The 14,780-nt window shown below is 37.5% G+C and overlaps 1 protein-coding gene across 5 annotated transcripts in view; it reads right to left on the bottom strand.

Moving 5' to 3' along the window:
- Positions 1-4,129: 4,129 nt before the first annotated feature.
- The window catches only part of LOC134225503 (FHIP family protein AAEL005291), a 98,446-nt gene continuing 87,795 nt past the window's right edge, over positions 4,130-14,780 (bottom strand). For all 5 annotated transcript variants that reach the window (XM_062705655.1, XM_062705654.1, XM_062705658.1 and 2 more), the window contains one exon: positions 4,130-5,376. In XM_062705655.1, coding sequence (XP_062561639.1) covers positions 4,955-5,376 — 422 coding nt within the window. In that variant the 3' untranslated portion in view covers positions 4,130-4,954. The remainder of the gene's footprint in view (positions 5,377-14,780) is intronic.

Genomic DNA, 14,780 nt, shown 5'->3' with positions numbered 1-14,780 from the left:
AATTTCAGGATATTTGGAAATCAGGCATCCATATAAAAATTTGCCTAAAAAATTCAAGAAAATATATATTTATTGAGTAGATATCAAGAAAGGCGATCAAGTCTCCCCAATCTTGGAGATTGCATGCGTAGTTGAATTCCATAGCAAAAATCGTTCATGAATACGCACAGCAAGTCGAAAAATCTACATATCCCAACTAACATTTTTGGTGCTAAAAGCTTCAACTTCTAGCCTTTGGCTGTATAATATTTGAATAAAAGCAGCCAATGCTGAATAAAAGAAAAGCCTCCACAAATAATCCCTTAAACTTCAACTCGACTATTACCCAACTACCTATCAGCAAGTCAGTGTGCCGAATATATTCAATCTTTTATCGTTTATGCAGCTTTCATATAGTCATAAAACAGCTCTGTCTGAATTAGCAACAAAGCTTATCGGTTAAGAGCTCATGTATGTAACTGAGTTGCTTGTTAGCAACTTCCCATATTACGGTGAGTAGTATTCACAATGAAAACGTTTTTGCTGTTGTTATAGCACTAACAATATAGCGTAATGGCGCTATAAATGAACTAACGAAGCTTTTAGGCAACTTCTGTACCTTTGAAGATTACACAACGTTTAAGTAAACCTATTACTGCTTCTTTTAATAGCATATCAGTATGGAACGTCAAAACCGCTATGTTTACATTTGATTTTTGTTGCCGGAGCTGTGTATGAGCTATTGATTTCTGTAATGCAGCTACAAAGATATTCACCTGCTCTTATAGCAACTGACAAAGCGCTATCATTGATGCTAGCAGATAGCGTAAGAAAACAAGCCATTTAGAAGCGATATTTCTGTTGACGGCTACTGTTAAACGATTAGCAGCAAAGTAGCATCTATACAGGTCGAGAAAATGTTGCCTAAAAACAATTTCAGGGATTGATGATGGATAAAAGTTAGCCAACAGAACATGCTGATAGATGTTTGAATAATGGTTGAAATAATGCTGAAAGCAGCATGTAGGCCTCTTTCTAACGTTTATACAGCATGAATCTGAAAATAGCGTTAGTAAAACAACCTATAGGGTATGCGAAGAAGCACATCCATAATTTTCTTTGTTATTTACATATGTCAAAGTGACGGTGAAGACAGAGCAGCGGCCATTGAATCAGGAGATCAGGAGTTCGAATCTAGGTAGCAACAAAAATTGATATTTGAGTTTTCACAAAAAAAAACATTGAATAAACTCCCGAAATTTACTCTCCTCTCAAATAATATTTAATCAAATTGAATTCAGTGGCTGTATAAAACTTATTTAACAGATTCAAAAAATCTGAATAAGCGCCATTGAAGCGAATTATATTACTAAATGGTTTAGTAAAGATTGAGAAAAATTGTGTAACATGCTGTAAAGTAGTTGTGCAGACACGTCAAAAACAGCTGAATAGATTCGCCAGATTTGCTGGTAAAAGCATTGAATAGAAGTTCTTGATCATATGTATAGCACACATATTCAGCTTGAAGCCGTATAGACGAGTTGAAATAACATTTACATTGACATTAAATGTTAGTTGGGATTTTGGAGTAAAAATATTTAAAAGTTTAGAGAGCATGGTCCTCATTACAAGCAAGAGGTCGAGCCTGGGATTGAACGCTCGACCTCTTGCTTGTTGTACATGAATCTTCATAATTTTTGTATCGTTTTCTACCAAAACGATCCTACTGTTGTTCCTGTCTCACTAAAAATTCCAAAAACATCCGTGAAACCTATGATAAATCGTAGAGTTCTCTGCATCTTTCTTAAGTAGGTGTTCAGCTAATCCAATGATCGTAATTTTCACTCATTCTCACGAGAAGAGAATGCTCATTCTCGCAGATTTTCGCCGAGAAATAATTTTCAGAAAAAAACAGGTTTGTCCTTATCACGGAATCCAAATTTCGAAGTACTGTCATTATTATAATTTTACGCATGCTGCGACGCAGCCAATCTGAAATTATAAAAATGACAGTTGTGCGTTGCTTCCGTATCGAGTGGTGTGCCCTTGAAAATGCGAGTACTTTCAAATTTTGATTCCGTAAGGAGTGTCTTTAAGAGTGATAACCATATTTCGCTCACTTCCACTGACGTAAAAATTTGATTCGCTTGACGACTACTCATAGTTTTGAGTTGTCTTGCTTTTTACTGATTTTGATTAAATTTTCCGTGGGATTAAAAGAGAGGGAAATAATTTTACTTAGTCTCTAAGTAGATAAAAGTTAGCAAGTACGATTTTCGTTTCTCTTCTGAGTTCGTTCTAAGAGAAAAGAGTGGTGAGTGAAAGGTGATTTCCGCCACAAATTACGAAAAAAATATTCTCCTTCGACCCAAAAACGCTTGATTTCGTCTCATCGAACTTGCAATTGAAATTGGAAGTCACTATTTGGACACTTTTTCTGCAACTGAAAGTCACTATTTGGTCCTTTTTTTCGTCAGCTTTGGTTACTAAAGTCACTATTTTGAGTGGCTTCGGTCTCTACCAGCCCTGCCAATGACATTTTACAACACTGCTCGCAATAGCTATAGCAATAGTTTCTTCAAGCTTTTTTGTGTAAGATTCTAGGAGCTGGATTCTGGAGAATCAGTCAGGAAAAATCAAGTTCTTAATGATGCTATAGGACTATATAGTCCTCTGGGTTTCTAAAAAGTTAACACATTTGATTGCTCTTCAAAATTATCATTAACCAAATTGTGATTTAAGTGGTACCCAACGCCATCTGGACAACCTACTTAGAACTTCGTATAGATGTCAGTTCGAGTGTGTGAATCGTCGCCAACTGTTCTTATCACTCTAGATTCAAATTCATGCTATTGCAGCCTTCGAAACCCTTCAGTTGACTGTGAAATAGCCATCAACAACATATAGCCTATTCACGAGTTTTATCATTTGATATAATAATGTACATATTTGCCATGAAACGTCATGTACTTTATTTTCAGTAAAAAATAAGTCTGTAAACTTTGACATCAAAACACTATCAAGTGATGAAGCCTGGAGTTTGATTAAGCTATTAGTAATGCAAGTATCCATTTCTTTATAAACCATGAAATTATTTCTGCTTTACCATTCAAAACATTATGCGGCATAAATTAGGCCGATACATATATTTAAAAACAATTATGTCTCCTCCCCCCTCGGATTTGTTTGCCCAAAAATAATAATTTGCGAGAGCAATCGGTGAATTTTAAAGATTTTCAAAACATTCTTCAAATAATCCGAGGAGTTTTTTTTTCACTCTAATGTTTATTTTTTATTATCCCTCCCCTTGACATTTTGGAGATCTTAGAACATAATTTTAGTTCAATATTTGTAACGGCCTTATTACATTTTTTCTACTGATCATGGTTTTGTTTTTGTAGTCGCGGGTTCCAATTTGCTAGTCGCAGATTACGCGATTTGGAATTTAGTCATTTTGTAACAGCCTTGGAATTTAAATTCTTCATTGGTTAAACGGCATCTTTGTAACCTTCTCGTTGAGTACTAAACGCCTCGGAACCAACTTCTACCAATCTCCCATCGACTGCCCAACACTCCTTAGCATGCTGGACATCAACACACGCCGCCGTAACCTCTGATCGCAATCGTTCTTCAATCTTTCTGCATCTAGAACTATTGACTGTTGACAATAAATAACAATACAATAACAGAAATTCGAGACCCTAAATGAAGGTGGGTCGGCCACGCGTTACAAAAAGCTGAGACATTTTTTTAGGCAAGCGCTGGATTGGAATCCGGCAGGATATCACAGCAGGTTGAAATTAATGAAGTCGGAAGGAATCTGGCCTAGGCTCAGGTCAAGACTAAAACGAGCAGTCGTCCAGAATGGAGACCTTATACGTTGGCCCTATGTACCCGGAGAGGTGTCAAGAATAAAGACCCATGAATGAGTGAGTGAGTTTCGTTTATTTAGCTAGAAGAATCCAATTTACTCAATCGAAGCTTAATGTCATTCTTCTAGTTAGTACCGCAGTCAGTATTTTACCGTATGATTTTTGTGATATCTCTTTGAAAACCTTTAAAAAGAATTTATTTCGTTAAAAATATCTTCTTCTGAAAAATTAAAGAAATTCGGATTGTTTTATTAAAAAACTGATAGAACTATATCAGCTTAGTGTCTCTCGCTCTCAAATATCAACCAGTTATATTTTCATACAAAATTTTAAAGTTCGCTCATCGAAAAAAAAACACATTTCACTAGTTTCATTTTTACAACATCGTTATTTCATTTTGTTATCTATACGCGGCATAATCGTTACTAATTTTATTGCATTCTCAACTTGTGTGAACTCCTCCATCATTATATAGCAAATATAATACGTAAATACTTACAAACCAGAACAATATCGTTTGTTAAGAAGGGCTGTTCCTATGGACGTGATGATGCTATTTTTGGCTTTTGGTCGGCTGTTGTTACGATAGTAGCTAGTGCATACTGTTCTATAAGATAGCTTATTCGATCATTGATCGAAGTTAGTTGAAAGTCGTTGTAATGTTTGAGTTTGTTCAAAATATGAAGAGAGAGAAAGTCGCACGCAGGAGACCCAAAGTTATGCCTTCAAAAATTTGTTCATAGCAATCCTAAAATCAGTTCATTTCCAAAATAAAAATGTCTTACGCATGAGCTAGTTAAAATAAAACATATATTTTGAAAAGGAAAATAAGACACATATAAAATATTAAATCTATAATATAAAATAGTTTTCATTTTTGAAATAAACAGATGTGATGTACTTATTATGAAAACATAACGAAGTTTCTCAGACGTACACAAGATCGCAGTTTAGATCTAAAACATAATGCAATAATAAAAATCTTAAACAGAAGTAGACGATAGAATAGACTTTGTATAGCTTAATAAAATTTAAATAACGCTCTCTTATCAACTAGTTTTGATCGGCCTTCTACGCGAGATACCTCCTTGTCCCGATCGACCTCAGCTGGTTTTCCCCAGCTTTTGAGATAGCACCTGATCCGAAACCATCATAATGCACTGCTCCTGGGTGATGGCCGAAAGTTCCTTCAGCCACTCGTCCAACACAACGGCGCTGACCGCCAAATCCCGCTGCCGTTCGCTTCCTATACCACCAACGATGGAACCGTTGATATTAACCAACGAGTACTCCAGGCTGTTGTGGGGACTGCCAGTCGCGGTGAGACTGCTAGCCGTTGGTCCACCCAGAGACGACGGATGATCCACGAACTGAGTTTCTGCTTCACGTGAATCTCGCCGACTGCTGCCCATGAAGCTACTTACCCCGGAGCTGTTGGATGAAAGGTACTGCTGCGAGCCTGCTGGAGAGGGTGTTGCGGAGGACTGATGACTGGCCGGTGAATTGTTGCTGTTGGAGCCTCCTCCTAGGGATTTTCGTGGGAGTGAATGGACAAGGAAAACGCGGTCAGTCGTTGTACGAGAGAAATGTGCATATTTACATTAATGTACAACAAAATAGATATATGCATTCATCAAGCGCTAAACACAAATTTTGCATAACACAGAAAATCGTGCAGAAAATAGTATTAATTATAATTTTATGATTTCAATGGGATACACCTAACTATGTTTGAAGGAAGACACCAAATAGGTAAAGGAATTGTAGGCTTTCGACAAGTATTCAAGGCAGGCTAATCTTTCGAAACGGCAACGTGGCCTCTGAAATTAATCTCGATTAAACGCAAATAATTTGATTATTATGTTTTTATTAGTTTTAGGCTCTCAGCGAGAATGGAATGTCTTTGCCGAGAATATTTGTCGTTATCTTGTTGTTTGTTAGTAAAAATAAAGGATAAAAAACAAATTATTACACATAATGGAAAGAATGCCTTCCTTGTACTTAAGAGAGCAATAAAAAAGTGTACAAGAAAGGTAATAATACAGTTGTTAGCAGAATAGGCTGAATTTGGTGAATATTTGATTAATCATTATTGGCATTTCATTTCTGTGATAATTATATAATAACTGGGTAAATTTCAATCGCCCCGTCGATTACGCATTAGAAGGCAGCGAATTGTTACAGCTATCCTGAAATATTTTCCGCGCGGGATGAAATCCATCCCGCGCCAAATCCGCGCAACCCTGAACTAAATTTTGGTTCAATACGCGAAAAAATACCAATTTTAGTTATCACAATTTACAATACTTTGGAACATTAAACCCCAGATTATCAGCACTCCAAGCCAGATGGTTATCAAAATATAGGCATCAGAACCAGACAGTTTTTAGTTTCTGAAAAACCAATGCATTATTCAAATGCCAATATCTTTGCTACGTTTTTCTTTGGACATCCTAGAAGGCATTAAAACCAAATCCAGCTCTTTATGGCTGCAAATTTGTGATTCCGATCACTTTTTCGAAAAAAGTCATAAATTTTGAAACATTGAATTTGGGTATTCTTATAATTCACGGCAGACCACGATGGGGTGGATACTAATTTGATACGTGTGCTGAAATAGCAAAAAGAGCCGTTTTTAATAGAGAAAGTAGATAGCTCGGAAGATGCCGTAGGCTTCGTGGTAGGACGTGTACACGATGGATTATATGAATGATACTCCATTAGGCGTAGGCTCACTAAGAGGAGGAAGCTCTATCTATCAAGTAATCAAGTAAGTAAGAAAAAAACAATGGACTTCTGACGATAACGAGAATACCCTGGGCTTGATAGGGGAAATTGGCCACTCTAAGCGGTAATCTTTGTAAAATACTGAAACTCCTTCGAATACTGCTGATTTGTCCATGGAACACCTTTATGATGACCTGCCTTTGACATCAAGAAACATTAATTAATGACGTTTCATTATCTTATAAACTGGTTTTAAAAAAGTGTTTTTATGATGCCTATATTTATCATATGGGGCGATATGGCCACCCCCTCGGGGCACGAGTGAGGACCAAACATTATATTAAAAGTGTGCTGAATTTATTTAAAACGCGTAACACATTCCTTGCACTAGCGGTGTCGAAGTTCTGGTAAAGGTGAGGCAACAGCATTTTTAGGGTAAATGTTTCATTTAACATTTGGCATCAGTAGTAAGAATTATACTTGGAGGCGTCAAGCGATAAATTAATTTGAAAAAAATGTCAGGCAGTTTAAATGTAACGAAAATTTAATTGTATTTTATCGTCTATATATGGTCGGGGTTCAGCCAAACCGCACCAAGCGACTTTTTGATTGACTTGTGATATTTTGTTCGCAAAAGGAAAACGGAAAGTATTCCATGTGTACATTTGTTGTAGGAGATCCTCAGTTATGGCGTTGAATGATGTCTGATGAGATTTGTGATTAAATGAATCTGTTCTGAAAGTTTTCTGAAAAACCTGAAAGTTTTCGTGTAACTTTTGCAAAAAAATTGATAATTTTTCATTGGCGCTTGGTGTGTTTTGACTGAACCCCGACCATATGAGAAGGTCACTATAGGATTTTTTTGAAACATTTTTTCAAAAACTTCAAATTCCTGTGCGATGACTGTAATTACGATTTTATGAACCCCGACCATATGAGAAGGTCACTATAGGATTTTTTTGAAACATTTTTTCAAAAACTTCAAATTCCTGTGTGATGACTGTAATTACGATTTTCTATCAAGCAATTCCAGAGTCCAAACCGAGGTTTACTACGAGGCGTGCGCCGGTCCAATATTCAGCGGCGGCGGCTTTGGTCCGAATTTTGGTCGGCGTCACGCCAAAAGCCATTTTAGCCGGCGGCGCACAGAGGGACGAATCCTTAGAAAGAGGGTCAAAAGGTCATTTTTCAAAATGATGTATTCTATTTTTAAATATTTTTCTCGCATTATACAGGTTATAAAACATTGTAAATTACTTTGGTTGAGTCAATTTGACGATATTGTGCCCATTGAAGTTGGCATGAAAACTGTTTTTAACAACCTTGATAATATATAAATATGAAGTATGATATCTTTGCAATATTTTTTCTAATTTGTTATTCAATCATTTCATACTCAATACATATTTAAAGATAACATAATCAACTATCAATTGAAGGCATTGTATCACAAATTCATGAAATATTCACCCTTGGCTTATGGAGTTGAATTTGGGCTTATTTCGAAATTTACTCATTTCGTGGTGTTTTCATGTGGTCAGAAAACAATTTACCCATCATTACCCAGCGCTGAAAATCGCATGGCTACTACTTTACATTATATATTTTCAAACTAAACCAAATTTAGGGCCCGCAGGTTTTTTCCGAGGCATTTGAAAATGACGTAAAATACATGAAAATGTATGTATATGTACTGAATGTAGTTGAAATGATAATATTTCATCATGGTAAGAATAATAAACCCATTTGTTCGCCTTTTAAAACATATTTGTACTTTTGACCGTCTTTTTCAATCCGTCCCACTGTGCGGAATTAACAACAGAAGCTCTTTGATAATCCAAAAGAAAATTGTTTTGAATTTCAGCAGGAGATTCTTTGGAATTTACGTAAGAAATTATTAGAAATTCTTACAGGAAAATGTTCGGAATATTCGAAATTTACTCAGAAAATTCTTCACAATTGTAGAAGAGTGCGGCTAGTAGAATGAGTGTTTTAACATTATCTTGCTCTCTAGAAAAAATAAGACGTATAGTTTGGCATTGTCATCGTTAAAACAGAAAATTCTCCAGAATATCCACGGGAAACTCTTTGGAGTTTCATTCTCTGAAATTTTCACGAGGAATTCTCCGGAATTTGAATGGAAAATTCTTTAGAATTTCCGCGCAAAGTTGTTCAAAATGTAGATTTCAATAATAAAATCTTTGGATTTCAACGGAAAATTGCTCGGAGTTTTTAAGGAATTTCGTTGGATTTCCAAGGAAAATTCATTGTACAGCAGACGTTTGATAACTGCAAGTCATTTAACTGCAATGCTTTTTGACTGCAATTCGATAGTTGCAACAGTTTTGCAGTTATCGGACCACTGAACTTCAAAACAACAAAGTCGATGATAGCTGCATCGTGCTGCACAAACTGGTGCACTTCTATTGCATCTGACGTCGACTGACAACCGTTTGATGTCTAGAATGCGTTGCAGTTATCGGACGGCATTCGCTAACTAAAACGTAAACATGTTGTAGTCATTTAAAAATTAGTGCAGCGGTTCTCAACCTGGGGTACATGTACCCCTGAAGGTACCTTCGCTGGCCCTATCAACCTAAATTCATAATGGCGGACGGATTACAATTCCAATAAAAATTTATTGATAAGGTTTTGATAATTGTGTATTTTTTTTTATTTCAAAACTTTGTTTTGTACATAATATGAATGGCGATTAGTAATTCCAATAGAATCCTGCCCTTCACAACCAGCACAGATTTCTTCCAAGCAGCTCGAAGGCTTCCTTACAAGAGGCTCGGACGGAATACTCCTTTCAAGTTGTTCAGAACCCAAAAGGTTCGGAAGCTTGGAAACCTCCTTTCAAGAGGCCTGGAAGCCTTCCTTCAAGATGCCTGGAAGCCTCCTTTCAAGAGGCTCGGAAAGCTCCTTTCAAGAGTGTAGGAAGCTTCTCTACAAGAGGTTATGAAGCCTTTTATCAAGACGCTCGGAAGCCTGCTTTCAAGAAGCCCGAAAGCCGACGTGTTAAGAGGTCTGAAAGCCTCTTTTCAAGAGGCTCGGAAGCCTTCTTTCAAAAAGCTCAAAAGGCTCTTTTCAAGAGATTCGGAAGGTCCTTTTCAAAAGACTCAGAAAGCTCTTTACAAATAGCTCGAAAGCCTGCTTTTAAGTTGCTCGTAAGCAGAGCATTAGTGATTAATCATAGATTTAATCATGATTAATGAATTATGGGTTATTTAATCATTATTCATTAATCATAATCATACAAAGAATACGATTTAATCATTAATCACGAATCGTTAATCATAGAATTTTACATTTAATCATTAATCACTAATCATATTCATAATTGTTTTGAGTTTATTCATTAATCATCAATTTTAATCATTGCATACATCGCTTTTATTCATTAATCTTTAATCATAATCATATAATTTCTATACCTTTTAATAACCCAATTTGGAAGAAAGGTTACTTGCTTTTTGATCACTATTGAAATCATTCAATTTGATTATTCATAATCATTATTCATTAATCATATCGATCGTTAATCATTAATCATACACATATTGTGTCAACATTTAATCATGATTGGTAATCGTTAATCATACTTCAAACGTTTTATTCATTAATCATAATCCTTAATCATTGTCAAAAATTAATTTAATCGTTAATCATAATCATTAATCATTGTCAAAACCGAATAAATCATTATTCATAATCTTTAATCATACAGTTGAATGATTTAATCATAACAAATTTAATCATTCATTGGAAGCTTTATTCATTAACGCTCTGCTCGTAAGCCTCCTTTTAAGAGGCCCGCAAGCCTACTATCAAGAGGCCCGGAAGCCTACTTTTAAGAGGCTCGGAAGCCTCCTTTCAAAAAACTTGGAAGACTCATTTCAAGCGGCTCGAAATGTTCCTTTCAAAAGGCTTGGAAAGCTCTTTTCAAGAGCATCGAAATTTTACCTTCAAGAGGCTCGGAAGCGTACTTTCAAGAGGCTTTGAAGTGTCCTTTCAATATGCAAAGCCTCTCAACAAGATGCGTGAAAGCCTACTTTCAAGAGATTCAGAAGGTCCTTACAAGAGGCTCGGAAGTCTCCCTTCAAATGGCTCGGAATTATTCTTTCAAGAGGCTTGAAAGCCCATTTTCAAGAGGGGGTACCTCAATTAATGCAAAAGTTCGAAGGGGTACCTCTCAAGAAAAAGGTTGTGAACCGCTGGACTAGTGTATTGTCCATAAGAATTCTTGGGAAATTCCATAGGCTGAAAGCAAAATACGGCCGAACTGGTAATTTGACCAAAAAAGTCGTTTTCCCTAACACGTCGTTTGGCCGAAATGGTCATTTGACCGAATAGGTCATCACCCCGAAATGCCTTTTCGCCGAAATGGTCGTTTGACAGGATGGGTAATTTAGCCGAAAATGTTGTTTGGCCCATCGAGTCACATGGCCAAATGTCAATCACTGAACGGATAATATGGTCAAAAATGTCCACCCATTTGGCCAAATGATATTTACGGCGAAATGGCCAAACTACATTTTCGGTCGAACAATTTCCGACCTGATATAAGTTTAGATAAATCGATCGGCTTGGCAAAATGGAAATTGATTAGAAGACTTTTGGCTTAACGGTCAGTATCGACTTAAAAAAAAAAGGTTACGGAATTGTGTTCAATTGTCATTTGACAATTTCTCCAAACAAGTGGCCATTCTTTTACCATATCTAGGAACTTTTTTCAAATGGACCTAATTGATTCTGACCTTGATTTTCAGGGTGTCGACTCAAATTTGAAAATAAAATTCCCTGACTTTCCCTGACTTTCCAGTAATTTCTCGAAAAATTCCAGGTATGATTTTTTTTCATATGAAAATCCCTGCATGTTTAAATTCGTGAAGACCAAACGAGTTCCTGAGTTATTGGAAGCCTATTCACTTGTAGAAGCAGAACATTAAGGTTTTGTAATAAATGGTAGGTAATTCTGATCGTTCACAAAAATTCTAGTAAATGCGCAGAGCTCCCGAAAGGTTATTATAATTCAGCATTACACACATCTCTCCAAAATTGGCTCCAAATAATGTTATAAACTTTCCACTGGCGGAGATATATCAGCTTCCACACTGATATTCTTCCCTCCCCCTTCATACGGGAGTTTGGCAGAAGGAAGGTCGTGCGATATGTGCCATCACAAATATTGCCCTCCGCTCGCTTTCAAATCGACTTCTATAAAAAAACATTCTTCATGCCTGCCGTATCCTACGGAACTATCAATTCTATACTTTCGCCTCTTATTGTATCATGAACATGTACGTTTAAGTTTGGAAGATGATATTAGCATTTCCATATCATCCATTCATAGCCGATAGCCTTCCGGCCATCTGGGAGAGCTTCAACGGTCCAGGTCGAATTTAGACGACGCGATTGAATCTCCTCCTCCATAGCTGCTTTCCACGATTCACTTTCTGGTTCATTCATTGCCTCATCGTATGTTGTAGGCTCAGCATTCAGGGTCATGTTGCTTATTTCACGGTGCCGCTGTGGGACGACACCTTTATTCGAACGCTCGGACCTTCTCACAATAGCTTCTTCCAATTATTTCTTGATTTACACCTGGCATTTGAGGCAACGGTTGCAGAATATCTTCGAATGAGTATGCTTCGTTTTTCTTCTGGTACATGAGCAAACGCTTTGCACCCGAACAACTTCAGATGGGAAACATTTGGCTTTCGTCCCCACCAGAGGTCAAACGGCGTGCATGTCACAGCTCGAGAAGAAAGATAGTTCTGGAGATATACGGCCGTATTTGAAACTTCAGCCCAAAATCTTGATGGCTTCCTGGCATTCAGCAGCATACACCGACACATTTCAATAACGTATCGGTTTCGTCGCTCAGCCACTCCATTTTGTTTCGCCGAGTATCCAGCAGTGAACTGGGGATGAATTGCATGCTTGTTTTCCTCTTACACAGCATTCGCATCCCTCGCGTATTCCGCAATCGCTTACTTTCATTCCGCTGACCAAATTATTCTGCAACAAGACATCCAATACATCCGGCTCCCGATGTCCGAACCTCCGGTGCCACGTGTGTTGGCAATCTCGCTTGTGAGATACAGTTGCCTTCGCGGTGATCGCGTTTTCGGGTTTCTCCAGTCGATATAGTCCCCTGCTCTCCTGCTCGTTGCTACGACGATCTCGTTTCCTTTGACAATGATTTTGCATTTTTCACCTTCAAACTTCTCCTCTGCAATCGGTGTTGTCATAAATATCAAGTACCGACCGGAGATTCGCTGACAGCTTTGGCACAAACATCACGCGATGCAATCGAACTTTGTTCGTTCTTCCAGAACTATCCAGTTCCAGCTACAGCAACTACGCGACCATCTGCTAACTCCACCTCATCTGATGCCGGATCCAACTCATCGAAGAAATATTTGTCGGATGCCATGTGCGAACTCGCACCGGAATCGATGATCCAGTCCTCAATCGTTTTACCGTTTCCGATAGTTAGAGCGTTCTGTTTCTTTAAACCACCTTTTGATTCTCTGAGCTGCTTGCAGTCCCGTTGTTTGTGGCCAGATTGCTTGCAAAAATGGCACACAATGGGGTTTCTACCAGCGACTTTCAGTGCTGATCCCCGATTCGAATTTGGATTTTGTTTGCTCACCTCGTCCAACAGCTTCTCTCGAATCAGGTTTAACGTGAGTTTGTCGTCGGCACGTGTCTCCAAAGCCGTTGTCAATGCGTTGAATGATTTAGGCAGCCCCCGCAGGATGAAAGCAAACATGTTATCCTCTCCCAGGTCCTTTCCTGCACTACAGAGCTTCGTGCACAGATCCTCCATTTTTGTGAGATAGTCTTACATATCCTCTCCTTTCGTTATACCGGGTTTCGCACATCCGTTGCAGCAATGAAACCCTAGTAAACAGCGTTGCCTTTTTATGGTGCTTGGCCAACCCTGACCACGCTTCTTTTGCCGTCTTCGTAGCTCGGATTACGCCAAATTGGTTGTCCTCAAGTAGCAGCAAAATTGTTGCTCGTGCTTTCTCGTCACCTTAAGCCCACTTCGCTAGGGCAGCTTCCGCCGCTGGAGCGTCATTTTTGACATACGTCCAGAAACTCCCCCGGAACAGCAGCGATTCGGTACGAAGTTTCCAGGCTTCATAGTTGGAGTTGTTGAAAATTCTTTTGAGAACTTTTGAGAACTATTTTGAGAACTTCTCCAATATTTTTTTCCGAAAATGAATTGATGAATCAAATAGGAAATACTAAAAGAATTTTCCGAAGAGTTTCTAACGGAAATTTAAAAGGAATTTCCAGATGAAATTTCGAAAAGAATTCTTAAAGTAATTTCCAAATGATTCCTAAAAGGATTTCAGAAGTAAATTCCGAGAAAAATTTTGAAGGAATATCCGGAGAAACGTCCAAAGGGATTCCTGGATGAAAATTTGAAGGAATTCAAGAGGATTTCCAAGAATTCTTCCATCTTCCTAGAGTGATCTCTTAAGAAATTATTGGAGGAATTTCTTTGAGAAATTCCTTAAATAATTGCCAAAACAATTTCTAAAAAAAGTTCGAAGAAACTCCTACACCGATTTCCACAGGAATTTCTAAAGCAACTTCCAAAAAACATCCGAAAGAATTCTCTTGAGGGAATTTCGGGAGGTTTCCCTGATACAATTTCCGAAAGAATTTCCGTAGGAATTCCTACCAAATTTCCAAAGGAGCTTCCGAAGAAATTCTTTTAAAAAAATCGTTAAGAAAATTTCGAAGGAATCTCTTGAGGAATTTCCGAAGGAATTTTCAAGATGCAAGTGTTCTTTAAGGATTTAAAGAAAAGATTTTCCTATAGGAATTTTTGAAGGAATTCTTTAGGGAAAATCTGAAGGAATTCCTAGAATTCCTTCTTTGAATTTTCGAAAGAATATCTTGATGCTTTCCGAAAGAATTTCTAAATCTATATCCGAAGTAATTTCTTGAGAGTTTGCCGAAAGACTCTATGGAAAACAAACTCCGAAGAAATTCCTGGAGCAATGTGAAGTGAAATTCAAGAAATTCAAATGTTTTGGAAATTCCTTTGGGAATTTGTTTGGTAATTCCTGAAAGTAATTCCGGCGGATTGCTAAAGGAATTCCTTAATGAAATTCCGGAGGATTTTCCAAAAGAATTCCTAAAAGAATTTCAGAAGTTGTTTCTAGCTTTATTTGC

The sequence above is a fragment of the Armigeres subalbatus genome, chromosome 3 (assembly GCF_024139115.2).
Source record: "Armigeres subalbatus isolate Guangzhou_Male chromosome 3, GZ_Asu_2, whole genome shotgun sequence".
NCBI lineage: Eukaryota > Metazoa > Arthropoda > Insecta > Diptera > Culicidae > Armigeres > Armigeres subalbatus.
The sequence above is the reverse complement of the archived record's forward strand: the minus strand, read 5'-3'. Positions and strand labels throughout refer to the sequence as shown.